Source organism: Octodon degus, unplaced genomic scaffold, assembly GCF_000260255.1.
Source record: "Octodon degus isolate 3935 unplaced genomic scaffold, OctDeg1.0 scaffold00095, whole genome shotgun sequence".
NCBI classification, from domain to species: Eukaryota; Metazoa; Chordata; class Mammalia; order Rodentia; family Octodontidae; genus Octodon; species Octodon degus.
Window position 1 is genome coordinate 6,660,114 of NW_004524671.1, and position 27,810 is coordinate 6,687,923.

Here is a 27,810-nt window from a genome sequence, read left to right on the forward strand (position 1 = left end):
CCTACATGTGGATCTTTTGTATTAAAAATTATAGAAAAGTTTTGTGCTGATGCTACCAGTCTCAGGAACATCCTTTGAGGACTTCTGCCCTAAAGTAAAGGACTGAAGGCTGGCCAGATAGCTCAACAGATTAAAGCACCTGCTTTAGTAGAGCCCAGGATCTAGGGTTCCAGTCCCAGCACCACAAGCCATGCCCGCCCTGCCCCTGGGGCACACTGAGAACGGAATAGAAACTGGGCCCTGGTGGTGTGCGCTTGTAATCCCAGCGCTTGGGAGGCTGAAAGCAGGAGGATCACTGCGAGTCCAAGCTGCATAGTGAGACCCTTTACCAAATACATACGAAATAAATAAAACACTTTCTCTCTACTCTTAGATATACACACAAAACACACACTATGCACACATTACACACCTCCTCCAAAACACTTTCAGAAGGCGATTTGTTCAGCCTGCCCTATTTGTCTTTGAGATAAATCCACTCAGAAAGGAAAATACTTTTGAAGAAAAATGATAGCCCCTTCTTATTTTGCAAATGGGGAAGAATCCATCTGCTGCTTTTGAGCAACAGTGTTAAATGATTTGCAAAATTGCTGTTTTCTTTGTAAGGAATGTTCTAAGCTCAAAAAGCAGAAGGGCTGGATTTGGAAGGGTGCCCTTTCTTGATCCATTCCAGCTTCTCTAAGTTTTTCTTGCACACTGTCAACACTTATTTGACTGTCCTTATTTGTTAAAGTTGCCAAATATTCTCCATAAAAATACCAAACCACCAGCAAAGAGTAGTGAGTAGCAGACGGGAAAAAAAAAAAAAAACACTGGCCCATGAAATACTCTTCTGCCATTTTCAACTAAATACTAACTTTAGTCTCAAACTTGTTATCTGTGAAAAGATAAATTAACTTATGAAGTTATACACATTACAAAAGAAACTTTTATATTTAAAAAGGACCCTGGAGTCCCTTTAAATACTTATTTTCCAAAAATACTTATGGGGAGGGAAGTAAAATTTGATGTACACTAAGTATTGATCAGAAACTGGCAGAAAGCAAACTTGATGTTTGCTGACAGAGAAATCATGCATGACCAATTGTGAAATATCAGAAATAGCTAATACTGCCCCCAGAGCATACATGGCATCAGAATCTTTTACTTCATTTTTCACGTGGCTACTTTTTTCTTCCTGGACATGCTTGGTTCAGGCTAGTATTGAGATTCGTTGGTGCTATCTGAACAGAGAGCTATATTATATTTTTCTGTAACAAGAAAAGCTAACACCTGTGTTTTCTCTTTTAGAATCTTGAAAAATCCTCATTCTTGTGAAAACTGAAAGCTGTATTCAGATGTAAACAGAATAAAGGGGGCTTTCCTTTGTACATGAAATATGTCACTATTTGGAGTACACAGCATTTTACAATATTTAGTTCATTGACTAAGACAGTTTTGACAAGGCAAAAATAACAAGGACAGAGGCAGTGTGTAGAGTTTTTAGCCTTTTGTTTCCAAATCATGGGTAGTTATTTGAAAACTGATAATAAAAGAGTCACAGCTTAATCTTGTCACCTGCCCAGATGTGGGTTTTCTCAGTAGTAGCACATTAAAGAGGCTCCAATGCCCCAAATCAGGGATGCTGACCTGCAGTAAGAATGGAGAAAATATTGACTGCTTCCTGTGTTTTCTTTGCACTCAGAACGAGCTGCCTTTACAATGACCCAGAAATGTCTTCTATGGAGAAGGAGTAAGAATCCCCATCAACAACAGCTATGTGGTTACTTATAGAGCTGTATGGCTGGGCTTGCAAAAAAAAAAAAAATGCATTCAGGATTGGGTAACCCCCCTGTAGATGTTCAGCTTTTATTACTGTATTTCTGAAATTAGAAACTTAAGACAAATTTTCCAGTTTAATCTTCCCACTCTAGTGATCGCCACTAAGGACTATGTAAGTCATTCTATGACATTCTATTTTTCCAATTCAAAATTGAGAAGATAACCATTGGGGCCAGATGTGACAGTGTTTGGGCAAGAGGAACACAACTCTGCTTTCTGAACCGTATCATCTATTATAATTAGTGGAAGCTTGGATTTCCGTGTGAATATAGTATTTTGATGATGGAGAAAGATCCTTGTTTTGCAAATTCCAGGAGATAATTGAGTCTGCACAGGACTTTAGGAATGATGGAGTTGGATGATTCCCATCCTGTGAGAAATAGGAATCTAACACATACTGATTTCATGGCATTTGCCAGACTTTGTGTAAGCAGCCCACACACAGTATCTGATTTTAATCCTCAGAATAAACATAAGGTACATTTTACAAATAAATAAGAGAGGCATAGAGAGATTATCTAGCCAGTTCAGTGTTTTATAGCCATTAAAGAGATGGCCAGAGAAATATATGCATAAACTGATCTGCCAAAATGAATCTCACTATTCTCTATGACTAATACAAAAATTTAAACTGCCCAGAACTGGAATTTCAAATTTAGTTATGCAGATCTGGAGCCAATAATTTTGAAGTCAGAGGTGCTCTCTGTGCTCACATATGAGTCCTGTCCCTGGCTGAAGAATAGAAGTCACTCACCTAAGAGGCCAGAGCTCAGTAGAGGCCATGTAGGGGCCAGAGCAGCAGCTGAGCCCTCCCAACAAGGGCCTTCTAAGTGGCTTTGAGTGGTAGGGCATGAACACTGTCTTTATCCCCAGACACCAAGAAGAGGAGGCAGTGATCAAATGTCAATGTGTCTCTGTTGTAGCCTTTTTGTTGTTGTTGTTCCCTTGAGGCCCAAAGAGAAGTTGGAAAGACACAGTTAACTGCTTCTGCAGATGCCATGTTGACTTTACAACTTAGAGGAAGTATAACAAAATTCCAGAATGTCCCAACTGCAAAGGGCACAAAGAACAAAAGTTTTAATCACATGGCTATTTTTCTGAAAGTCACTGTTGTCCTACCTTTTCAGATGAAGGCTACAAAGCAAATTGAATTTGAAATTCTGCAAAGGAGACATAAATCTCAGCCCACCATAATCCATTTTGCAAATACTGTACATTTCCTCCTTTAGCAAAACAGCACTGCTTGAGCAGTTACAGCTCACAGCCTTGTTAAGGAGCTTTGTAAAAGGTATGTCCTGAGTCCTGGTCACTCACTGGCCTGTTGATGAATGGCTGTTACATCTCTGGGCTTACCCACTCCTCTGCTGCTTTGCCTGGTACACAGGGCTCTTTGAGTTGAGAGGAGAGAGAGCATTGCTTCCAGGGTGGGTTCATCCAGGATGGACATGGGGAGGGAGGGATGCGACAAGCTGTCACAGCAAATGCCCACTTGGTCTCTCTGTCCTAAGTCATGCAGGGCACGTGATGACCATGAGAAGTGCAAGCTTTCAGTACAGGACAGGAGTGCCAAGTTTGTTTCTTTTACTTTCTGACTTGCAGTCCTAGATTTTTGGCTTTCTTGATGTTAGGATGAGGGGCTTTGCTTGGTTACTCTATCTTCTATTGACTACAGGGTGTTAGGGACAGGGAAGAATACTGTGTGGAAGCATTTTACACCTTCTGTAGCTAAGATGCAAAGGGTGAAGTGTAGAATGGACACAAGCTCTTTCACATGCCTCTGTCAGGATGAAAATAAAAAGAAGTATGTGCTGAACTCCGAGAGAGAAGGGAAAGTTAGCGTCCTTCTCCCCTCTCTTCCTACATAAAACATAAATGCTTTTATTTGACATGAAATAAGATTGTCAGATACTTTATGAAGAATCTCATTCAATTCATTAGAAATGAAAATGGCCTATTGCATATTATCAGAAGGCTGCTTTGTTTCACTGCAAAGGTGACTGTAGAAAGCTTAGCTCACTATGAGGTAAATGCCTTTAAAATACTTACTTCTCATTAAATGTAATTTTCCCAAAAAATTATTAAAAAATAACCCTATGTATTTTTTTCCTTCACTTTTTTCATTTTTAGGTTCACATTTTATGTATTTATTTATGTCCTAAACCTATAGCCTGGCTTTTGTATTTTTGTATGTATTTAAAAATTATCTGATCAAAGATGGTTCAGTTTAACTAGATGTAAATTAGTAGCATTTGCAATGGCTTGATTAATGCCATGTGATAACTGTTGTATCAAAACTCTGTCCAGAGTGTTTCCCTGTTTTAGCTTATAAGAAAGTTGTCAGCTTATAACTGTGTCTTGTTCTCAGCCTTTTTGGTTATAAAAACTAAAGGGATGAATTAAACCCCATAAAGTTTACCAAAAAAGTCAGAAAAACAAAGTGTTTCAAAATGGGCAGCCTGGTATAAATGTTGGTTTTTTATTTGGGCCCCAGCTGAGGAAATATAGTCACCATATACTTGTACTTGCATATATTTTTTGAGAATCCTTGATTGCATGCAGTGGTTTAGACTTGTCAGGCAATGTTCCTCACATTTTGGTTTTGTATACCTTCCTGGCTTGTGAACGGAAGTGAACCAACCCCATGAGAAAGAAAATAAAATTGTTGTCACCAGATCAGACTACTACAGACTTCTTGGATTTACTATGGCCCAAAGCACATGTTAAGACCAATGCTCTACTGGTATAAAAAATTACTCTACAGGAAAGATATATTAAGAGAAAAAACACAATGGATAAAAAGGGGGCAACTCCAAAGTAAACTTGGGATGAGACCAGACCTGCCTTCTGGCACCCTTCACAGTGCCAAGCGTGGCTGGGCTCCAGAAACACACTGAAGAGACAAGATCACCACAAGTTTAGTCACTGAAGGGAAGAGATGATCTTCCTGTTTGAAAAAGCACCTGCGGCTCTACTCCTATGAAGACACTGGACATAATACACATGGTTGAGGACACACTGAACTTGATTCTTAACACGCTGTATGAGCATGCTTGCTCCAACTTAGTGTAGACAAATGGCAGGAGGTTCTCAGCCCAGTCAGCTACAAAATGGTGAAATTTCTGAGGATATTTCAAAAGAAAGATCCTTTACTCAAGTTGTAGACAAGCAGCATGGCTTACCAATGGCTTTGTTTGCAAAACTGCCAGAAGGAATGCTACTGAACTGCAGGAATCCCACAAGTAAACAGCATTAAAGCCTTCACAACAGGCACCCTGATGATTCAGGAGGCCAGAGACAGTACAATCTGCAGATGCCTCCTAAATTGCCTTTCTCAACCAATGGTTTCTCTTTTTTTAATAACTAATTTCTCAGATTATTCACTGGCTTTCAGTCCTCTTCCTCTAAGTTAGATGTACTAGAACTTTGTATTTCATCCACTAAACAGCAGAAGAGAGACACAGGTGACTTGAGGGGAAAATTTGTTTGTTTTGCAAGGCTGGGGATGGACCCCAAGGCCTTGTAGGTGCCAAGCAAGTGCTCTACCAGTGAGCTGCACCCCAACTCTAAGAAAATTCTAGACTTATTCTCTAGATGTTTGGGAACCCAGATGTGCTCCCTGTACTGGATGATAGATTCTGTCAACTTGAGAAGTTTAAAAGTTTAATTAAGAGCCAGGATGCTTATTTTATAAACATCCTCAGCCTGTGCAAGAGGAAGGCATGGACATTGTATGAGTTCTACACCCCTACTCCATGGTAGCCTGCTTATAAAATAAGGAGGGGAGAGAGGCTGGCTAGAAGCCACAGCTGCTGCCCTTCCCTTTGCTCTTTGTTGTTTTCTGCTTTCATGAACTGCTGTTCCCTGCCATGTGCCACTCTGCCTGGGAGCTAGCTGAGTATGGACTGAAATCTCCACAAACTGTGAACTAAATAAGCCTTTCCTTCCCTAATTTTGGATGTCAGGTATTTTGTCCTGGAAATGAGTTGAAAGCAACTGAGACAGAATTTGGTACCAGGAGTGTGGTTGTTGCTGTGTCTACCTGACCATGTTGTTCAAGAGTCTTTGGGAATGGCTTATGGGAAGAGATAGGAAAGATTTGAAGATATTGCCTACTAGGAAAGGGCTGGAATGTCTTCAGCTCTTGGGAGATTCTGGCCAGAACTCAGACCAAAATGCTGATAGAAAACCTGCCTACAAAGACCAGACTGGGGAAGTTCTGCTGGGAAGAAGGACTGCATTGATTGTTGGACTCTAGTGTTATGGCTTGGCAGAAAATTTGTCTGAAATTTGCTTGTGTCCAGAGACATTGCCTGATACTTAGATTAAGCATGGCAACTGGTTAATCTGGCAAAAGAAATCTCAAGGCAGTCAAATGTTAAGGCAGTGGCATGGCTGTTGTTGGGGGCTTTTAGTCAGATTTATGTTGAGAATCAAGAGCAAAGAGCCCAGTAGGATGATTTAAAATGTTGTGAATTTGGCCAGAAAAGAAGTACCAGCAACACTGTTAACTGCAGAAAATAGAGCTGAGATCTCTATTGCCCAGGAGGAACAGAAGAGTACAAAAGATGCCCTGAGGGCATCACAGGAGGTAGAGGTGCTTGCCCTTTGCAGCCTCAGAATTGCAAGGGTGAGGGACTTTGTTTTGTGGAGAAAGCTGCAGAGCCCCATGTTCCAGAATGGAGGCAGCGGCCACACCAGATTCCAGAATGGTGTTGGTATATAGAATTTGTTCCTCAGAATCAGGATCAGAGTGCATAGTGATCCAGGTACTCAGCCCCTACAGCTAAGAGAGAAGGAAGCCTGGATACTGCTTCAGCTGACAGCAGCCTTTGGCATCATCCACATGACAGTAGTTTTAGATGCATTCAGAATGTGGGAGTTCTGAGGTTAAGGAAGCTTCCACCTTGATTTCAGAAGAAGGCCTGGGAGGCCAGGTAGTGTGCCCCTGAGAGAAAAGCCATGGGAGCTACCAGCAGAAATACCGTAGGGGTAGGACCATGTAAGGCTTTTGAAGCTGACAACTCATTACAGGTTGCTTTGGATGTTCCACATGAAGCTACAGGACATATTAATGTTTGCCCTTCTGGATTTCAGACTTGTTTTGGTCCTAATGCTGAAACTGTTAAGACTTTGGTAACTCTTAGAGATGGACTAAAATGTCTAGTTGCCAAGTTGAAAAGGGATGGATTGTCCTGGTTGATATGTTGTGTCAACTTGAGAAGTTTAAAAGTTTAATTAAGTGACTCAGCAGAGAGCCAGGATTCTTACTTTGTGAACATCCTCATTCTGTGCAAGAGGAGGGTACGGACATTGTATGGGTTCTATACCCCCAGCCCCAGGGGAGCCTGCTTATAATATAGGGAGGGGAGAGAGGCTGGCTAGAAGCCACAGCTGCCACCCTTCCCTTTGCTCTTTGCTGTTCTCTGCGGCCATGAACTGCTGTTCTCTGCCATGTGCCACTCTGCCTGGGAGCCAGCTGAGTATGGACTGAAATTTCAACGAACTGTGAGCTAAATAAACCTTTCCTTCCTTCATTTTGAGTGTTGGGTATTTTGTCTCAGCAATGAATAAAAAGTAACTGAGACACTACCAAATTTTTTTTTTCTTAGTTCTTAATTTCCATTTTATAAAGTTAGCTAGTCCCTTAATTAAACACTTTGACGTCTAGAAAATGATTTTTTGGTTTTTTAATTTTATTTTTTGTTTTGATCATTATTATACTGTTTACTTCTTGCTAGTCAGCTCTTGTTAGATATCACTTATTTCAGGCAGATTATTATGTTTCCTTCACAAGCTTATAAAGCAGGGTTCTATGGGAAACAGAACCGATGGAACATATATGTTCCTACATAAACTTTTTTTTTTTTTTTTTCAACTGGGGATTGAACTCAGGCCCTTGCACTTGCCAGGGAAGTGCTTATACTACTGAGCCATCTCCCTGGCCCCCCTACATAAACTTTTAACAAGGAATTTATTAGGTTGGCTCATGTCGTGATAGAGGTGTGAGAGCCCCGCCTTCAGCCCTTGGACTAAGGACCAGGAGAGCTGTAGCTGCTCAGGCCATGCCACCAGGAGTCCTAGCACAAGAGCAAGGCCAATGCACAGCCTGAGCATCAGGCTGAAAGCCTAAAAGGGCTTTGGAGGGCTGCAGGTGCCAGTGCCCAAGACGTGAAGAACTTGCAGCCTGAAGTCCACTGGCAGAAAAATGCTCCTGTGAAGGGTAGGAGAGCACTGGCCAGCTGGCCCCCCTTTGGCTTTCTGGCCCCTTGAGGCCCAGAGATCTCATAGTGCTGCCCACCTTAGGGACAGGCCTCCCCTCTGTTCACAGCTGCCACAGGGCAGCTTCCCTAGAAACACCAAAGACACTTCCCTCCCTCGGCCTGGTCAGGGCCATGCACAGGGGTATCCATCCCTACAAGGAACAGACATTTACTAAAAGGAGATCCTTTATTTCCAAAATAGAGTAATAATGGTCCTTCCTGAACTGACTTCAGGAACTAGTCTTAACATGCATTGTTTGTTTCCTTGCATCATTTTGAGAAGGGGTAAAATGCTTCCAGAAACAATTTGTAAAGAAACAAAAAGATTAGACCTTATTTCTGAAAAAAAGCTTGGCAACTAGGGGAGGATTGTATTTTACTAGATTTTTCTAGTACTATAAAGAGTTTGCATGATTTCTTTTTCAGTAAGTCTTTTGAGGAATAAAAAAAAGAAAATCCCACCAAGCCCTTACTGAGTATTTCTCCTTGTGTTTCTCCTCTCTCTCCCTCACAGTATGGACCTGAAACTGAAAGAGAAGCCGTAGCTGGCTCTAGCTGAGGAGAAGGCTGCTCTTTGCTTTATGGTTCTGCAGAGAAACACATCTACACAGAAGAGACAGGGCTGACGTCACCTTTTTCCACTTTGCGCTACCTGGTGCCATTCTAAATTTCTAAGGGGTGAAACAGGAAAGGTGTTCCTGTGTTTACTTCTTCCATTTCTATATATGAAGTTGTGTGTGTTTTCCTATTTTGCCAATTATGTGCCTCAGAGTTTTTAGTTGAACCTTAGCAAAAAAGTAAGCCTTTCCATTTCTAGATTTGGTTGTCCTTGGTCAGTGGTATTTGGTCCCTCAGGTGGATGTTACCAGTACAGTACATTCAATCCACAGTCAGGGATGAATGGACTTGTCCATAGACAGCCCCTCCACACACAGCTGGGTTGCTCCGCAGTGATCACTTCCAATGTCAGGCACACAGGGCTCATACTCTGCTCTACGCTGTCCCCGGTGAGAGCTGCTGCCTGCCTGTAATGCCACCTTTTAGATTCTGAGCCTGCGTAAGAAGCCATAAGCCAGACCCAGGTGTAAAGACTTCACCAGCTGCGGGCATCATTATCACATGAGTCGTCATTCACTTCCCCGAGGGAAGCCAAGCTTTCTTCTATTAATTTTATTTTAGTTGTCATGACTTACAAAAACTGATCTTTTAAAATATTATTTTCTCCAACTAATGTTGAATACCTTCACTTGTGAAACAACGCTGAATGTTAGTGGCTGTCTATACTTTGGATCACAAACCAGGCTTAAGAAGGTATACTCTAAGTGCCAAGAATTCAAAACTAAAGTAACCTGCTCAGAAATTATTTGGGAACATTCATTTATCCGCATTTCTCTTTCACATGCATCATAAAAAGTGATTTGCTTTAAGACATTTTAATCTGACCCCAGATTTAAAATTAAATGTATGTACTACCATTTATAAGTCAATTTCTAATTTTCATATGCCCTTTAAAATGCCAATATGACTTCTAATCTGTTGGCTTTCAGCAGAGTTTGGCAAATTCTGCCAACTCTAGGACACCATCATAAGCTAAGGGTGGTTTTGACATTGTGGTTGAAAAATTTAGTTTTTCATGACACAAGAAAATTATTCAAATTTTAGTATCCATAAATAAAATGGTATTGAAACACAGCCAGACAAATTTATTTTCCTACTGTCTACAGCTACTTTTGTACTACCTCAGCAGAGTTAAGTAATTATAACAGACCAGAGGGCCACAAATCCAAAATCATTCATTTCCTGTCTTTACAGAGAAAGTTCGCTGTCCTCTACCCTACCAAATACATCTTTTCCCACCCCCTTCCCCTAACCCAACCCCCACAATTTGTATTTGGTTTCTCCAGCAGAATGGACAATCTTTTTCCTGGCAAAAAGAAATTTTCTATTTCTGCAGACAATCAAAATATGTCATTGGCTGAAAAAGAGCGCTAGGTACAAGAGCCTGGCTCAAGTTCTAACTGCGCCACTCCAAGTGAGCTCAGCAGTCCCTCCTGAGCTATTGCCCGGCATTGCAGGGGTCCTTGATTCCCCCCTGGGCACCATTCTTAGTTCTCCCATGTCACCTCTTACAAGTAACCTGGCAGAAACACAGAAGAAATGGAGAGAGGGCTCTGCCAGAGTCCCCAGGTAGTACCTTCACTGGGGACAGCTGTCCAGGATGCTTTGAGCCATAGTACAGAAAGCCCTGAATTCTTTTGAAGTAGATAATCTTTGCACTGATGACTGAGCTTCTCTGCCCATATTTGCTCCAAATCTGTGTTGTTCCCCTTGCACAAATGTTCACACTACGCACACGTGTTTACTCTTTCCTCCATTAGCCTCCCTGGTTAGCTATCATCCTTTCCCACACCTTCCACATTAGAAAACATACTGTTTTGGGTCTCTTTCTTGTATCTGGCTGGTCTGACAACTCCACAGCCCACCCACTCTCAGGCCCTACCTCCACCATTAGAAACCCAAAGAATGACTGCCCCCACATACGGCATTGACATAAGTATAATTACCCAGTCCTGGTTTGTATTGGGTACCTGCTTCACACAGTCCTTCAATAGTGTTCCATTTTGGAAAATGAACTCCATGGTCTATACCACCATGTTTACCCCAAGTCGTGTGGAATCCAGGGTTCAGCTCCAGTTTACAGCCAGCCCGGTGCAGCAACAACCTAACCATTCACAGTCTTGGAACTCATCCAGCCTATTTGTTTATAGTCACTGACTCAGGTTTGAAGCTTTGTCTTCCCACACAACAATGATGAGCATCTGTCCAGATCCAACAATATTGTTTGAGTTGTCTTGTGGGCTACAGATCTATTCTGATATTTAGGTGTCTGCTATGTTATTACCTTAAAAGGACACATTAATTTACATGCACGTGCTAGAGAAAATACCATGTGAATTCAATCCAAGTAAATAGAAACCTAGGTAACTCCTGAAAATAGTCTACGCAGATAGATAGACAGCTGTAAACTTACACATTCATCTCTCTAGCTCTTGCATTCTGTGCATTCTTGCTTTGGTTCTGACTTCTGGGAACTGCTTTGCATTTTTCCCGTAGATTTGTTGCTAAAGGAACCAAGGGCTCATTGTGGGGCAAAAGTATTGTTTTTATTCAAAAGGGCAACTGGTCTTTGTGTAGCTCTTGATTAAAAGAACAAAAATTTGCACTGAAGATCCTGTGGGGGAGTAAAGAAATTTAGGGGCAGTAGCTGGGTAAGGAAGAAACCCTGAAGTTCCTGTTGAAGCCATACAATGTTTTATAGGGTTCCTCCCAAGGCCTGTGCTGAGAGGTGGGAGGAGTGCCTCCTCCTGGCCTTCAGTAATGGCCCTTAACTACCTTGGCAACGCACGCATCGCAACGCCCCAGTAGTTTGCTCCTTTAGAAACATTAAGATGTACATGAATTAACCTTTTATAGATTTAAAGATTTTTCTACTATGTATAGGATTGCTCAGAATAGAGTATGGATTAGACTTTGTTTTGGTAAACAAATTCTCCCTAAATAGTGTGGATTAATAATATAAAAATATGTAACAACACAATATATACCTATGTAACCTGTCTGTATCATTCAGAAATAAAAGTTGATTCCACATGTTTACGGCTTGCTTTCTCTGCGTCAACAGCAATCTTTCTGCAGCTTCCCTCTGACGCATTTTTATTTGGTCGTCAGTGAGCTTGACCCTTGTTACTGGCAGACTCTATAGCTATTCGGGCTTTCCTGGCCACACCAGCTTAAAACACTCTCTTTTCAATTGTACCTTTCATGCATCAGAGTTTGATCTGCTATCCTTTCAAAAGGATTATTTACTCTTCAGTTACACAGTTTCTCATTTTGGAAATATCTATCTCTCTCATGGTAACCTGGCTTTGCCAATTCCTCTCTTCTCTGCCTATTGATCTAGATTTACAACTTTTCAGTTGTTTTGTTTTCAAACTTTTATAACCTTCGTAATAACCCAGGGTTCATCTAGTTTTACTGCAGAGGTCCTTGATTTCCCTCTGGGCACTATTGTTAATTCTCCCATGTCAGCTTTTACAAGTAACCTGGCAGAAATACAGAAGAAGTGGAGAGAGGGCTTTGCCCAAGTCCCAGTGCAGTAACTTCACTGGGGACAGCTGCCCAAGATCCTTTGAGCCACAGGTACAGAAAGCTCTGAGTTCCTTTGAGGTAGATAATCTGCAAGGGTGACTAAGCTCTCCTCTTATTAGAGTCACCACTGTGCTTTTAAAAGAAGAAAATAATAAACAGATGTAAACTCCTGCCTTCTGGTAGGTTGTTGGACTAACCAAATGGGAAGTCACAGTTACTGAGGTACCACATGTTCTCATGAACTAGAGAGGAATTCAGGGGATACTTGCCTCACTGAAGGAAAGGAAGAAGCAGAACAGAAGGCTGAGATGTTCTTGCAGACAAATCAGTGCTATTCCAAGGTAGACAGTGAGACTGAATCTGCTCTGATTAGCTAACCCAAATAGTAGCAAATGGAGGCAGGCAATGTGTCCAGCACTGGAGGAAAGGATGGATAAAATGTAGCTGGCAAACACTGGTATGCTACACAGCTGTGAGAAGCAACAAACCCTATTTATAGAGCAACATGTAAATCATACGGTAAAGGTGAAAAGCCAAGATCAAGCTCAACACTTATAGAACAGTGCTATATGCATAACTTCTAATGCGGAGCTGTGTTTTATGCAGAGTCCGTGCGTATTTAAGGACTTAGCACACTGGCTAGAGTAAGTGTATGGTGTAGGATGAGGGATGCAGTTGGAGCCTAAATCAAAATCAGAGGAGGACTTCTTTGGCTGAAGTTAAAAATGGGAGAAAAGAAGACCACGTTTCAGGCCCAGAAGCCAGGATTTTCAGTAGCTCATAGACAAGCTGTGATCAGGCACTTTGGGTCCTCAAGAGGGTGTCCCCTTCCACAGTGTCTCCTGTGCCATTTCTCTGTGCTCAGGAATCCCAGGTGCAGTGCCAGCAGGCTGCCTCGGTTGCATCAGCCTTTATGGTCATGAAGCTTTTAAGGAAGCTGGTGCCTTTGGCCACATCAACCCTCACACTGCCACAGGCTTTATCAAACAAGAATACTTGCTTATGAGGCTAATTTACCAGAACAGTTTTATTCACATGCCTTCAAAATATTACTTTTTAATCAGGCAAACATCTTTTTCAATATGTAACCACTGTAATAATACTTAGAGGACAAAAGTGAATACCCACCATCTCTGGCCTCATGCCTAGCAAAGAAACTGCAGCCCTTAACACAGGACCATGCTTTTCTTGTGACTGTTTTCCCACTAAGATCAGTGACTGAATTACCCAGTTTTCTCCTGTATTCATACCTATTGGTGTAGTAACAAGTTTCTGTTGATTCTAATTACTCATGGTAGGAGATGTATCTCACCAGGCAAAAACTCTGACCTAGTGTATGCTGACCCATTACTGCTTGGGGAACACAGATCCAGGTTCCTGTGAACCTCAGGCCACACCACTTCCATCAATTGACCAATAATGCATAAGCCTGTTAAGACACCTTATTAAATACATACTGTTGGTTTGCAAATAGCTTGATTATAAAATTCATGGCTGAACAAAGCTGCTCTAACAGATATATTTTCTCCTTAAGATTTGCTCCATGGACTAGGGGTGGAACTCAGTCATGGAGCATGTGCTTAGCATATGCAAGTGGTCTAGATCCAATTCCCAGCCTCAAAATGAAGAAGGCACATCACTGTCTTCTTACATCAGGAGTAGTAGACTGCCCTTCATCACTACAGTTAGGAGATATTTTAAATAATCAAGTCTTGGTAAAAAAAAATCTCAAGAAGTCCAAAAATAAAAAAAAACTCCTCTTAGAACTATGTAAGCTGTGGAAAGGGGCACTTATTTACAGTATGAGAGCTAAAATAAAAAGGCTTAGCTTTACCTTGTGTCACATCCACTGGAATCATGTACTCCAGGTAACTCAAATTTTATTCCACTATGTACACAACAATAAATGACAATAAGTGCAAGGAGTGTTGGTTTAGGGATAGAAATAAATTTTAGTGAATAAGTGAATTTACAAGTATACAATCCATGGATAATAAAGACCTACCATGTCCCATAACTTGGTGCCCTTAAACAATGCTTGCTTACTTTCCTCATTTTGTGAGTATGGGAAATCCAGGAACATTGTAGCTAGTCTGTCACTTCGAGTCTCTGGCAGGTGCAATCAAGGTGTTGACACCCAGGGTCTCTCACAAGGCTCCATCAAGGTTTCGCTGGGACAGAATCTACACCCAAGCTAACTCGTTGTTGTTGGCAGTATGTTGTTTATGAACAGTTGTTTTGGAGCAGAGGGCTTTATTGCTGGAGCCTGTGCCATGGAGGCCACTTTTTGCCCTCTGGTTCTGTTCAAATGGCAGCTTATTCCTTGTAAATCAAAGAGAAATGCTAATAAGATGAATATTACAACATGTAATAGGATCTCAGAAACAATATTGGTAAGTTTTGCTCTATTTTTAGAAGTAAATCCATAGGTCCAGCCCACCCTCCATGGGAGAGGACTGACACATAGTATAAAGACCAAGAGACCATGGAGGCCTCTTGAGAAGTCTGCCTACCATACACCAGGCCTTCTGGCAATTTCTCTCAGAGCAGCCTGCTTCTCCCACCACTTCCTGAAGTTACCTCCCATAATGCTCTTTTCTTTCTCCTTTCTGCACATGCCCAGAATCTCTTTCATTCAGTCACATTCTGGTTTCAATTTTAGTCTCAAACCATCATGATCCCATTAGTCTCTGTGCCCTTGCCAATCTCTGTGTAAGAGAAAACATTCAGCTCTCTTCCCTGAGCTGTTGAGAACATTTTCTACCATTTCATTGTCTGAAATCACACATAGCAGGGGTTCTGCTCACTGCCCATATTACTCTGAAGGAGTTACTTACCATGGAGCCTTAATTTACCCACATGTCTGCAATGTGGATAAAATTCTTACCTTACAAGTTTATGTAATAGGTAAGTGGGACTTAAATGCCATGCCTAATGCTCAGTGCAGAGAATGCATTCAGAAAACACTGTTCTCCTCTTCTTTTTTTTATCCAGCCTTTTCTAATAGCCAGGATCTTCAAATCCACTGCCAACTCTGCCTTTGGTTTCTGACAACTACACCAGGGTCTCATTTTCTTTCCTCCCCTCTCTTCCAAATAGACAATTCCTTTAACTCTAAGATAGTTGTAGTACTCTACCTTTACTTCTCCCCTTACTCCTCCTTTTGCATACTTTTCAATCTCCTATCTGCTTACTTTGACTCTTGATTTTACTTTATATTTGGAAACAATTAGAAGAAATTACTTTGCTGCAACATTTGTAAAAGGGCTGATCATCTATAGGATACCTCATCATATTTTCTGGGAAGATGGACTCTTTACCTGACCAAACCAGAAAATGAATAGTTAAATGCTACTATCATCTAGTTCTTAGCTGTCATTTGAGTTTCAGACATTGTCTCATTAAATGTCCCTTATAGAAAAAGAATCTTATCTAGAATCACATATGTAGTTGGCATGTTTCTCTTCTTTTTTTAATTATTATTATTTTTTATTTGAGACAGGATCTTGCTATGGAGTTCAGGCTGGCCTTGAACTTTCAAAGATCCTCCTGCCTCAGCCTCCTGGATGCTAGGATTACAGGTGTGTACCACCAGCCTTGGCTTTAAAATAGATTCTTTTTGGTGTGGGGAGATACTGGGAATTGAACCCAGGACTTTACACTTGCCAGGCAGGTGCTTGTGCCACTGAGCCATATCCCCAGCTCTAGTTGGCATGTTTCTTTAGCCTCTTGCAATCTGACACAATTCTTCAGTCTTTTCATGATTATTATGACTTTGACATTTATGAAGATTAGTCACACTTATTCCATAAAATGTCCCTTGTCTAGGACTTGGATCTTCAATTCAGATCGCTCACCTTTGCCAACAATATTTTGGAACTGATTTGTGTTTTTCTCATTCCATCCTACTGATACTCATTTTTATTTTGATTATGGCAATGTCCACTATAAAAGTAATTTTTTCTCCTTGTAATTAATGAGTATTTTTACGGAGTATACATTCATAGCCTGCTGTCCATTACATTTTTAAGAATTTATATCAGTGTGAACTTGTACAATCTTACTTTATGGAACAGACTTCAGTCTGTTTGTGGGATTGTTTATTTGGATCCTCAGATTGCCCTGAGTCTGGCTATCAGGAGCCCCTTTAGTCCAGTTCCTGTACTTTTGATAATCCTTATCTGAGCAATTCTCCACTCTTCAGCACAAGCAGTCTCGTTTCTGCTTGTACTTCTCCCTGTGCAGCCCACTGGAACCGCTCATTTCTTTGCAGAGCCCTGGTTCCTTTTAGTGGCGAGGGGCATTTGGGAGCCAAGACTCAAATGTGTGTTCAGTGGTAAGTGGTGAGTCACTGCCTGGGACACTTACTAGGCAGAGTTAGAATGCACATGTGCATACACACACACACACACACACACACACAATCACACACACACACACAATCACACACACACACACAATCCACACACTGTATTCCATATTTCTATGTGTTTGTGCATATGATGTCTATGAGTTCACACTAACATTTCTCATTCTGAAACCCCTCATGCAGATGCCCTCTCAAAGCACTTTGATACCCTGAGAAGGCCCCGGATGTCTTCTCTACTCCAACGATACAGTTTATAGTAGCATGTCCCCCTAAAGCCTCATCACGTGTTTATAGTTGGAGCTTTGGGGCAATGATGGGAACAGGAGTTCCATACTCATCAGTCAATTAACTACTAAGTTGATGCCTCAGTGCTAGGTGTTTTCTGAGCAGTGCACTCCTGCTCTGTCTGTTGGTGTCTGGGACTCCCAGCAGGCAGAGGTGCGCCCCATCTGCTCTACACTTGGCTGCCCCAAGAGCCAAGATGCACAGTCCTCCCGTACATTAATAAATAGTGACTGTAATGATAAGGGTCAAATTTTCAGATGGAGGTAGACTAGAAGCGAGTCTCTTTCTATCATTCATTTATTATTCTGTCACATCAGGCACCAAATCTGAGTGGCCTGCAACAATGCCACTCATGCATTCTGCTAACTAGTCTGCAGTCTTAGCAGGACTCAGGAGAAACATTGCGTCCCTGTCCCACACAACATCAGCCAGGACAGCCTGCAGGGCACTGGAGGAGTCAGACTTCTTCAAGAAGTCAGACTAACCTGGAAAGCAAGTTGTTGAAAACACAAGGCAAATTTAAGGTTAGGACTGTCCTGAAGGTGAATATTTTCCAGATAGTTTTTAAAGGAATATGAGAATGGAAATAAAGGAGAAAAAGTAACCTCTCTCTTACTAAAATAACATGGCTTTCACACACATGCAAGGTGAACCCATGTCAAAAATTTATCCAATGTTTTCCTTAATTATGTTTAGTAAGATGTTAAGACTGGTTAAAAGGACAAAAACATTGAGATAGGTATCGATAGGTGATAGATGGATGATAGATGATTGATAGATAGACAGATAGATGATAGATAGAATGAACATCAGGAATATCTCAATGAATTGTTTCCAAATAAATATAAAATCAGCACTACTCAGTATAGCAATGAACTACAATATTTGAAGTTATCAGCTCTACTAGTGGATATCAATTGGATCATAATGAACCATATTCATTTGTAGAGAAAGCCCTCCATACTTCAGTCTAAGCCATGTCCACGTGGAGTGATCCATACAACCCCTACCTAGGCCTAGGCAAAAGAAGCATTCCATTCCTCCAGTGATAAATACAGAGACAGATGTGTGGCCCAGCTGGAACCCAAGAGACACAATGAGATTTGGCAAGGACTTTTATGACAGCCACCAGTCTTCCAAGGGTGCTTGAATCTGGAAACTTTTAGACTTGAACTTGCTAGCAAATAACCTGTCACCACAGGTCTGACAATAAGGAAGCATAGAAGAATCAAGACAGAATACATGAGTACTGTATTTTGATGACTGAGTACTCTGAAAATTCTGTAAATCCATAGCAACCTTGGGAGTCGAAATCTGCAACATTTTTATTAGCCAATGTGTTTCTTTTCATTTGTTTATTCAAGCCACTTAAATTGATTCTAGGTGATTGCTGGGGGTACAACTATGTTCCAGCTCTGATTTCTTCTAAGTTAACTCCTGAAAACATAGTCACTTCTCTTAGCTTCACTTTCTCTTTGAAAAGAAAACCTACTAGAGTGATAAGGACTAGATAAAAATAAATATAAATCAAACTTTATAATAGTAATATAAAACAAAAAATAATTCTTCTAAATTAAATTTTACCTGGTTCTACTTCATTCTGGTTTGGATGTCTGTGTCCTCCCAAATTCACCTGTTAGACCTTAAGATGTTGTGTGATGAGATTGAGATGGGCCCTTTGAAAGATAATTGTGGGCCGGGGAGATGGCTCAGTGAAATAAGTGCTTCCCTCACAAGCACAAGGGCCTGAGTTCAATCCCTGGTTCCGCAAAAAAAAAAAAAAAAGGAAGATAATTGCATTGAAAGGTCTTGGTCCTCATGGATAGGACCAGGCCATGGTAAAAGTGCTCAAGAGAAGTAGTGAGGCACTTTTGCCCCTTCTGCATCCCTCCATGTAGCACACAGCTTTGGGCCCTTCGGCCATGGGCACTGTAGATGAAAGGTCCACAACCAGACAGCAAATACTAACTCCTTGATCCTGGACTTCCCAGCCTTCAGAAGTGTGAAAAACAGTAGGGACTGTGTGGACCACTCCATGTGGGCGTGGCTTAGACTGAAGTACAGAAGGGTTTCCCTACAAATGAATATGGTTCATTAATATCCAAATACGGCCATTTTAGGCTAAGACATACTCATTCACTGGATTAGGATAGGAAGACTCCTGATATCAGTCATTGTTTGGGCCCTTTTACTCTTTAATGATAAAATTTGTCCCAAAACGCCTCAGAAAGACTGTCTGATCTTTGGTAAATCGCAGTAGCTACTGAGATGTTCATGGCCCAAGGCTGTATGGGCCACTAACAGCCTCCTTGACACTTAGGGGATCTGACATTTTGGGTGGTTGATGCTTAGTATCTCCAGGGTAACATATCTGCCCACTCAGTCAGAAGCCCTGCTGCCTCCAAGGACTCTTGTAACTAGGAAATTGGAGCTTGTGGAGTCTGCCGCATATTTGTCCTTGTGTCCCTGCGGCCACTGCAGACCACAAGTAGCTCCTTGTCTTTCAATCCAGTGGCTCCATCCTCAGATCCTCCCTCCTCCCTCCAAGGGCTATCTGCTAAATCCCCCTTGCACACAAGAACCTTTGTGGAGTTCCACAGCAGGTGCCTTGTGACTTTCTTTTGAACTGTGAAGCTCAAAACTTGTGAGAAAAAAACAATAATCTGTGATGGAGCCTTGGAAAGGATTCTCAGGAATTCCCACTTCTTACTGTTCACATCCTCCTGTGATTCCCCTGCTGTGAGCAAGTGCTGGACCCGGTGACTCATTTTTAACACAGAACACAGCAAATGCGACACAACGTCACTCCCAACATTAGCCTATGAGCCAACAGTGACTTTCACCCCCTTTGCTCTCCTTCTTTTTGTCTGTCATGGCTCTGAGGGAAGCCAGTCATATGCAGTGGCCCCGCATGCAAGAAACTGATGTGTAGGACCACAGCCAGAGATGCCCCAAGTTTTACCAGAAGATACACTAGTGAGTTGGGAAACATGGGACCTCGTCAAGATTACTTTGAGATACCAGAATCCCAGCCAAACCTGTGTTCAGCCTTGTACAAAACTTAGCCAGCTAAGCAGTGGATGCCTGATGCACAGGAATGGTGAAAAATATTTCTTGTTCCAATCCACAAAGCTTTGGAACAATGTGCTATGCAGCAACAGATAACTAGCATATACCTCCAGAGTTAGCCTAGGATTTCCTTCAAAGAGGGGAAATGATGTTTCCTCTTTTGAAAATCTCTTCTAGCAGGAGTAGAAGACACAATGCCTTGATAAATTATCCTGAGGCAGCAACAATTACCTGGAACAAGACAGGCTGCCTCCTGTGACAGGCCCCACTGAGCCCACACTGAAGAGCAGGTCCCTCTCAGTTCCACAGGAGTTATCTCATCTCAGCCCTTAACAGGAGGAAGGAACAGAGGCTCAGAGAGGGGGCAGCAGCTGCCACAAGTCTCTAAGCAACCCCTTGGCCTCTCTAAAGAAACCCAAGTCTGTGCCAATCACCTCAATAACATAGCTAATTTCAGCCTGGACGTCCAGGGCTATTGGAACCTCTTGATGAAAGTCCCTGGAGGCTGAAATCACCTCCCTGTCACAAACCATGCTCTCAGGCTAGAGATTTTGGTGCATTTCTCCAAATTAATCCATGAAGGCTGTCCCAGGGATGGGTTGGAGCACAGGGCCTGACACCAGGAGGCACCCAGAGTCTAAGAAGCTGAGCTCTGGGGACACTCTGTGCTCGTGCCCGCCTTCAGGATGGTAGCTCACTCATAGGCAGCATTCCCTGGCATGAAGAGTCAACACCAGGCTTGAGTTTGTGTGACCCCAGAGAGCTCACTGCTGCATGCTGGGTGTCAGTATTGCTGGCCAAGCCACCAGGTGGTGCAAGATGAATGACAGGCCTGCTATGGTCAGTCAGCCTCTGAGACATTTACTGTACAGAACACCCTCACCTTCCCACTATTATTCATGAGATGACTTTTCCTGCTCTTGGGTCTTCCTGTGTCCCCATATGGCCAACAGTTGGGGAACGGGAGGTAAAAAGGATGTGAGAACAGCGAGACCAGGCCACCTCTCCTAGACACTTCCCTCTGCCCATTTGAGATAGGTTTGTGCTAGAATTCCAGTCTGATTGTGACTATGGAAATAAGCAAAACCACAGCATCAAGCAGAAATGTCCCTAGAGGGTTGAGGCCAGTCTCTAAGGTGCTTTAAGCTTCCACTTCTCCTTCGGTGTGAAAAAAAATTTTTTAAAAATCACCCTGTGGGAGTCACGTGGCCTGAGTTCTTTGGCCTGCTTTTCTGCCTAACATGTGAGTGACTGTCCCTGAACTTCAATTTGAAAAACTCAGGTTGAATGGGGAGACTTCTAGTTTCCGCTCTAGCAGAGGAGTTTTGAATTTATCTCTTCTCCCCACTGATAGCAAAAAGGCTGAACAAACTGAAGAACAATACTTCTTCTATCTGCCAGAGAACTGAGGTCATAGTCCAAATGGCTGCTGCTGAGCTGAAGAGCCAGGAGTCAGGTACAGGGAGCCGCAATGTACCAGAACAAGAGGCCAGGAGAAAAATCTGGCTAAGTAACCAGTACTGGGTTTACTGGGTTGGGAAAACCTGGACTGCCACTGACACATGGCTGGATGCTCAGCATGGGCAAGCTTCAGAGGTAAAAATCCACAGCAGAGACCAAGACAGACTTCAGATGTGTCTGGAGACAGGAAAATCCCCTGAGGCCTTCCACTGGCTGCAGAGCGCAGCGATGCTGGAAGATGCTCAGCCCCTCCTTAAGAAGCCAGCTTGCGACTGTGCCAGCCACGGCCTCTGCCCGGGAGCTGCACACTGAGAAGGCTCCTGTGCCCAAGCGCAGCAGCTGTCACCCCAATTCCCATGGTCCCTGGGGATGGATGTTGGGGAAGCAACACAGTCAGAGCCTGCCCAGTGCAGAGAGGAGAGCCGGAGGCCTGCCCAGGCAGAGATGGCCATCCTGGCTATAAACTGGAGACTTGCTAACATCACAGGCCAGCCCTGTGTGCTGTGTACCCTGCCTCCATTCCTCCACAGCCTGGGCCACCCCTTCATCCTAAAAGCCAAGCCCCTATCATCTAACCTCTGCAGAAGAGTCCCCCATTTTGTCCCTCTCTCAGCCTAATACTCCCATGCCTGTGTTATGCATGACATAAATCTTGTGTATTCTTTTTTTCTGTTAAAAAAATTCAGAAAGAAATCTGGGCCAATTGTAGGGTGGAACTCACACTTTCCTGGTCAGGTGAGAACCTTCATTGGTTCTCATAGTGACGGTCACAGAAAAATGTGCTAGTGCTCCCAGAAGAAGTAGGAAAAGTAGCCATTTAAAAATATGCCCAGAGCATTCTATTCCTCAAGACAAATTGGAGCCTAAATAATCAGCAGGGAAAATACCACCCTCACCTTCCTGTCTCATCTAAGGGTGAAAAACAACCCAGAAGCGCTGTACAGGGCACAGGGAGGCTCACAGCCGTGTCACAGTGCTACAAAGCACTTCCCTCCCCAGCACCTCACCACCACACCAACAGGGCTCCTGTGTAATAACCAGGAAATGCAACTGAAAAAAACTATTTAATAGGTCTCTAGAGAATATTTAAGTTGTCTCTAAGGAAGCCCACAGACAACAGATAAGCCAAAACAAGCCACCAGATGCAAGCTTAGTTCTGACACCTGCAGTTTCAGCAAATGGAAATGTGGACCCCCCCCCAGTACCCCGTGCCATGCTGGTCCTGGAACCATGGGATGGGCACACTGTGCTGGCCACCGAAACCAGGTGTGGTGGCGCCTGCCTGTAATCCCAGCACTGGGGAGGCTGAAGCGGGAGGAACACTACAAGTCCGAGCTGTGTAGCAAGACCCTGTGCCAAATAAATAAATAAACAAAAAGTTTGCAAGGCATCCGAAAAAACAAAATGATGACTGCTTATAATCATTAACTAGACTATTTAAAACACAAAATAATCTTTGAATAGTTTAATTTTTGTTGTTTTGTTTTGCTCACTATTTGTTGTTTTCACCGAGCCTCATGCCTGACACACAAGCACCCACCACTGAGCTCTATCCTTAGCCCCGCTTAATGTATTTTAATGGCAGCCTTACAGAAATAAAACAGACAACACTGAACACATATATGCATGCATGATAACTCAGTGAGAAAACTGCGGTTACTTCTCTCACTGCTGAATCAAAATACTCAGCATCCACAAGTTAAGCAAGCGAGGGCTTATCTGACTCACAGTTCTTAGAGGTTTCCGTCCGAATTCGCCTGGCGCCAAGGCAGGGAGGCGTGATAAAGGACATGAGAGGAGAAACCGTCCGTGGCAGGCGGAAGGCAGCAAGCAACAAACAGGTGACTGACATCGAGCCTCTTCTGTTCCTTATACTGCATCTGGGCGCTCACCCTTAGGGTGGGTGGCACTCACGCTCTTAATCCGAGCACCCTTAATCCGAGCACCGCACCACGAATCAGTCTTACACTCTAGATCCAGTTATCTCTGAAAAAGCCCCACCTCTGACCACATGAGGCTTTGTGGGGACATCTAGACATAGACCACAACAGATGGAATCTACTATAAAAAATAATATGCTACAAACACCATTTCATTATCAATAAGAAATATATCTTCTTTGAAAAGATCCAAATGCCAGCACTGTGCAAAAAAATGAGTAGTTTTATTAAGGCTGTTAACTAAGACATTATGACTTGTACTAATGCCTTATACCCTGCCTTGGTAGTAAAAACTCACCCACAAATGAAAATGGAGGGGCTGGCAGACCAGATTTCTGTCCCTTACCTGTCCACTCACAGTGATGTACTGAGGTACACTTTGATCTCTGAGGTAAAATATGTCACTCGGAATTATCAATAATGGGACTAAAAATCTCCACCTCCATGGATCCTTAGGCACGCTCTCCGCAGAGGCGGCTTTGCTCACTGAGTCACTTCTGCCCAAAATTTGGCCTGGATAACATACCAGGCGTGTTCTCGAGAACTCCAGTTAGACAGGCCCCACCCGACCCCCAGAGCGCCAGGCGTGCACTCGGGAAGCACAGATAGGTTCTGAAGCCTCGAGAAATTTCTTGTGCCAAATAATGGAAGGAAATGTGTAAATCAGAGGTTCGGCAGACTTCTGAGAACGTCGGGTTTCGCAGAGCCTTGACGCACCAGGCCTGTAATGTGAGGTTCCTGCCTCATCCAATAAAGGCTGTTCTCTCGCCAGTGGCTCCTGTGGCTGGCTGCTTCCTGAGTGCTTTACCACCAGGCCATTGTGAGTGGTCTGTTTCATATGAGCCACTGTGTAGAAATCTCCCAGCTACTGAGGGGGCTGAGGCAGGAGGCTCGCCAGTTTGGGGCCATTGTGGACAACATGCTGAGCCCCTGTCTTAAAATATAAATAGACTTCCTACTTACCTACCACCTTCTGCTTTGGCTGGAGTTTTGGGAGCTAGAGGCTATGCTGGCGTTAGCCAGTGACACAAAACGGCAGTGGAGAAGACAATTGAAAAGCAGAAAGGAATCTTCCCAGACTGTAGGCTTTGCTTGTTTCCTAAGCCTGCTCCACTTAATGAGGTCTGAAGGTTGCTTTTCTTGCCATAATCCTGAAGCTCAGGCAGATGAACAGTTTGGAGGGAGCCATGATTAGCCACCTTGCCCTACACACGGTCTTCAGTCCTGTCAGTATACAGGGCAAGGTAGAAATGTCAGATGGCTCCAGGGGTCTTCTCGCTAAAATGTATTTATTACAACACACACACTGCATTGGGAGTGGGGACTCCTCTGCTGTCCACCTGCTAAAGAGAAAGCCACTTCAGCAAGTACTTGGGATAAACAACAATTTGGAGTAAGTTCAAACAGATTTCTTAGCCCACACATACAACAAAACGTTTTAGATAACACTTTAAATTCAATACACTTTGAAGATGCAAGCTCCTATCTCTTTTAAATATAGGTGATTTATTTTATTTTTTTAATTTATTTATTTTTTTTTTATTTTTTAATTTTTTTTCAAAATGTTATTGATAAAGAGATAGCAATGTGACAGTTTCAAATCAAATCGGAAGTACAGTTTCAACAAATAACACACTGCATATATTCTTCTTAGTGGTTAATTGCTGTACAAGATGCAGACTTGAGACTCCTATTTACAAACACCATTAGAACAAATCATTCTATTCATTAAGAGAATGCAACTATATATCTATCCTAACCACTTTGAATACACAGATACAAAATGGACATTCATCGGTATACCCCATTTTTTCTAAGTTCCATTATTGAATATTACAGGTGTGTAAACTCAGCAAAATATTCTAAAAGAGTCCAGTAGCCCATAATAGCATTGGGTCTTCTGTTTAACTGGCAATGTCAGAAATTATTGACCTGAGTCCCCCACAGCCAACATAACAGCATGGCTTTATTTCCTACATTTTGTCTTCATACTTTTCTACTGGATGGTTAAGACCAAGGTAAAGCAAGACCTATGCAACAAGAGTTGTAGCTTTTGGGTCTGAGAAGGTCAGTGAAATCCCCTCAGGATTTATCCTGAGGGTGATTTATTTTAAAAAAGACACAAATAGTCTAACAAAGATATAGGTGTTGAGCTCTATGTATACAGTTTTTCATGTAGTGCTGAGGATTGAGCCCAGGGCCTGCATATGCTGGCAGCTTCTCTACCACTGAGTGATACCTCCAGTCCCTGCGCACAAAGCCCTGGCCTGCCAGTTGAGTTCAGAGGCTCTTGGGCTAATGACTTCATCTCCTCATGCTCCGCTCTCTCCACCTGTAAAATGGGCATGATGGCATTTGTCACCTCATTCATAGCTAGCACTAAGGCCAGCTGTTGTAAGCGGCTGGTGAATGGAGTCTTAGAGTATCATAGAAGTTCTGCAGAGCCAGGCCTGGGGCTGAGGGTGGGGTGGGATCACCTGGGTTGGCCCAGGTAAGGCCAGGGAAAAATTTATGACTGCTATGAAGAGCTTCTGGTTATGTGGAAATTTTCATAAGTCTGTGCATTTTAGGTTAGATCAGTATGTCATTTTCACTTAAAGGAAAGACAAAACATTATCCAGCCCTTTTTGAATACATATGCTTAGTCCTGCACCAAGCTTTCATCGTTGTCCAGTTACATAAGCATTACGTTTTTGGGAGGCTGAAGCAAGAGGATCATGAGTTTGAGGCCAATTTGGGCCAACTTAGTGTCAACACAACCCTGTCTCAAAATTTAAAAGAAGCAAAAATACACAAAGGGCTGGGGATGAAGCTCAGTGCAAAGGCCATGGGTTCAAGCCTCGGTACCCCATACACACACACACACTTACAGACACACACACCCACACACAAATTACGGGAAGAGAACACTGTTTTGGGTTAAGCTCCTGCCACTAGGCTCCAAAGGGCAGTGCTAAAAATCAGAATGGAGCCACCCTTGCTAGAGTTCCACATCACCAATCAGAAATGAAGTATAGCCAAGCTTCCCAAACAGACTAGCTTCCTTCAGCACCATAATAAAGTTCCCTGTGCTTGTAACTTTTGTGCCCTCACAGGTGACCTGAAGTAACTTTTGTTAAGCAATCCTTACTCTTCTTAGTTTTGTCTCTCTCCTGTTTTTCTTAGTTCTGTCTCTCTCCAGCCTTGCCTTCCAAAGAAACCCCTGAGACATGACTGTCCTGCATTCTGTTCTTTGTTTCAGCTCGTCTAGCGCTTCCAAGGCTGTGTGGCCAGCCTCTCTGATTGGGCCCTGTACCTGGCTGGGATGGAGGAGCGCCCCTGGCGGATGAAAGAAATTAACGCATCCATCTGTAGGATAAGTTTGCTGGTTCCGTGAATCCTGTCCTGAAAAAAGAATTTTCAGGAAGCATAGGTAGGAGGCATGGGAAGGATTTGTTAGAGATTTTAGGACGCATGCGAGAGTGGAGCGCAAAAGCAGAGAAACAAGACCATTTCCTGGGACAGGAAGTAATTCTGTTGCTCTCAAAGGGGGTGAAAATCCCAGGAAAAGGCGGCCCGTTCCCACCAAAGGTAGAAGCCCCTGTACAGCGAAGGGCCTAGCCTTGTCGTTGTTATCTTTTTAATAGGTAACTTAAACATGTTTTGCAGGCTTCCTGTTCCTTAGTTTCTCAGTTAAACCAATCCGTGGAATTCAGTATTCTGGAAGAAGTTTGGGTGGGGTGGGTCTGATGGGGAAGGAGCCTAAATTTAACCAAACAATGCAGATAGGGATCAGTCTCTCGGTGGCGCCCTGGGAGGCACACTCTTCTTACAAGCACAATTTTTAGTTGAGATTCTTTTTTTTCCTCCTTTCTAGCTATCTTTTATTTCTTCTGTCCTAACGCAGACCCATTGATGCACTGGACCTGTTTCAACGGGATGAAAGTCACCCAATTCTAGAATCAAAAATAAAGCCAATTTGAATCTTTAAATCAAATTATTGTCCAAGTTTTGCCCTTTGACAACTCAAACTAAGTGCTGTGGTGTAGACAGAACACAATGATTTTGGCCCCTGGAAAGTTAGTGTCTACAAGAAGAGAAAATATAGGAGCACAACAGGGCCGTTCCATATGATTCAGAGTTAAATGAATTAGAAGCAGAGTGGTCTAGGCCAAGTTATGTGACTAACTAGGTATGTGGCATTGAGAAAATTCCTTCCTTGTTTTCAGAAGGTCTGTATTTCTTCATATGAAGATGAGAGGAACCTGGTGTGGTGGCATACACCTATAATCCCAGCCCTCAGGAGGCTGAGGCAGGAGGGTCTCTGAGAGTTTGAAGCTACTGTAGGATACATAGTAAGATCCTGTCTCAGATAAATAAATAAATAAATAAATAAATAAATAAATAAATAAATAATAAGAGGTATCTAGGCATTACAGCTCAATGGTAGTGCACAAGCATAATATGCATTAGACCC

At 42.7% G+C, this 27,810-nt stretch overlaps 1 protein-coding gene across 5 annotated transcripts in view; it reads left to right on the forward strand.

The window, feature by feature from the left end:
- Nucleotides 1-11,725, forward strand: part of Prune2 (prune homolog 2) — a 225,642-nt gene extending 213,917 nt beyond the window's left edge. For 3 of the 5 annotated variants that reach the window (XM_023722972.1, XM_023722973.1, XM_023722976.1), the window contains 2 exons: nt 1,685-1,732; nt 8,596-11,725. In XM_023722972.1, coding sequence (XP_023578740.1) covers nt 1,685-1,732; nt 8,596-8,626 — 79 coding nt within the window. In that variant the 3' untranslated portion in view covers nt 8,627-11,725. The remainder of the gene's footprint in view (nt 1-1,684; nt 1,733-8,595) is intronic. The other 2 variants (XM_023722974.1, XM_023722975.1) reach the window with 1 other exon arrangement.
- The last annotated feature ends 16,085 nt before the right edge of the window (nt 11,726-27,810 follow it).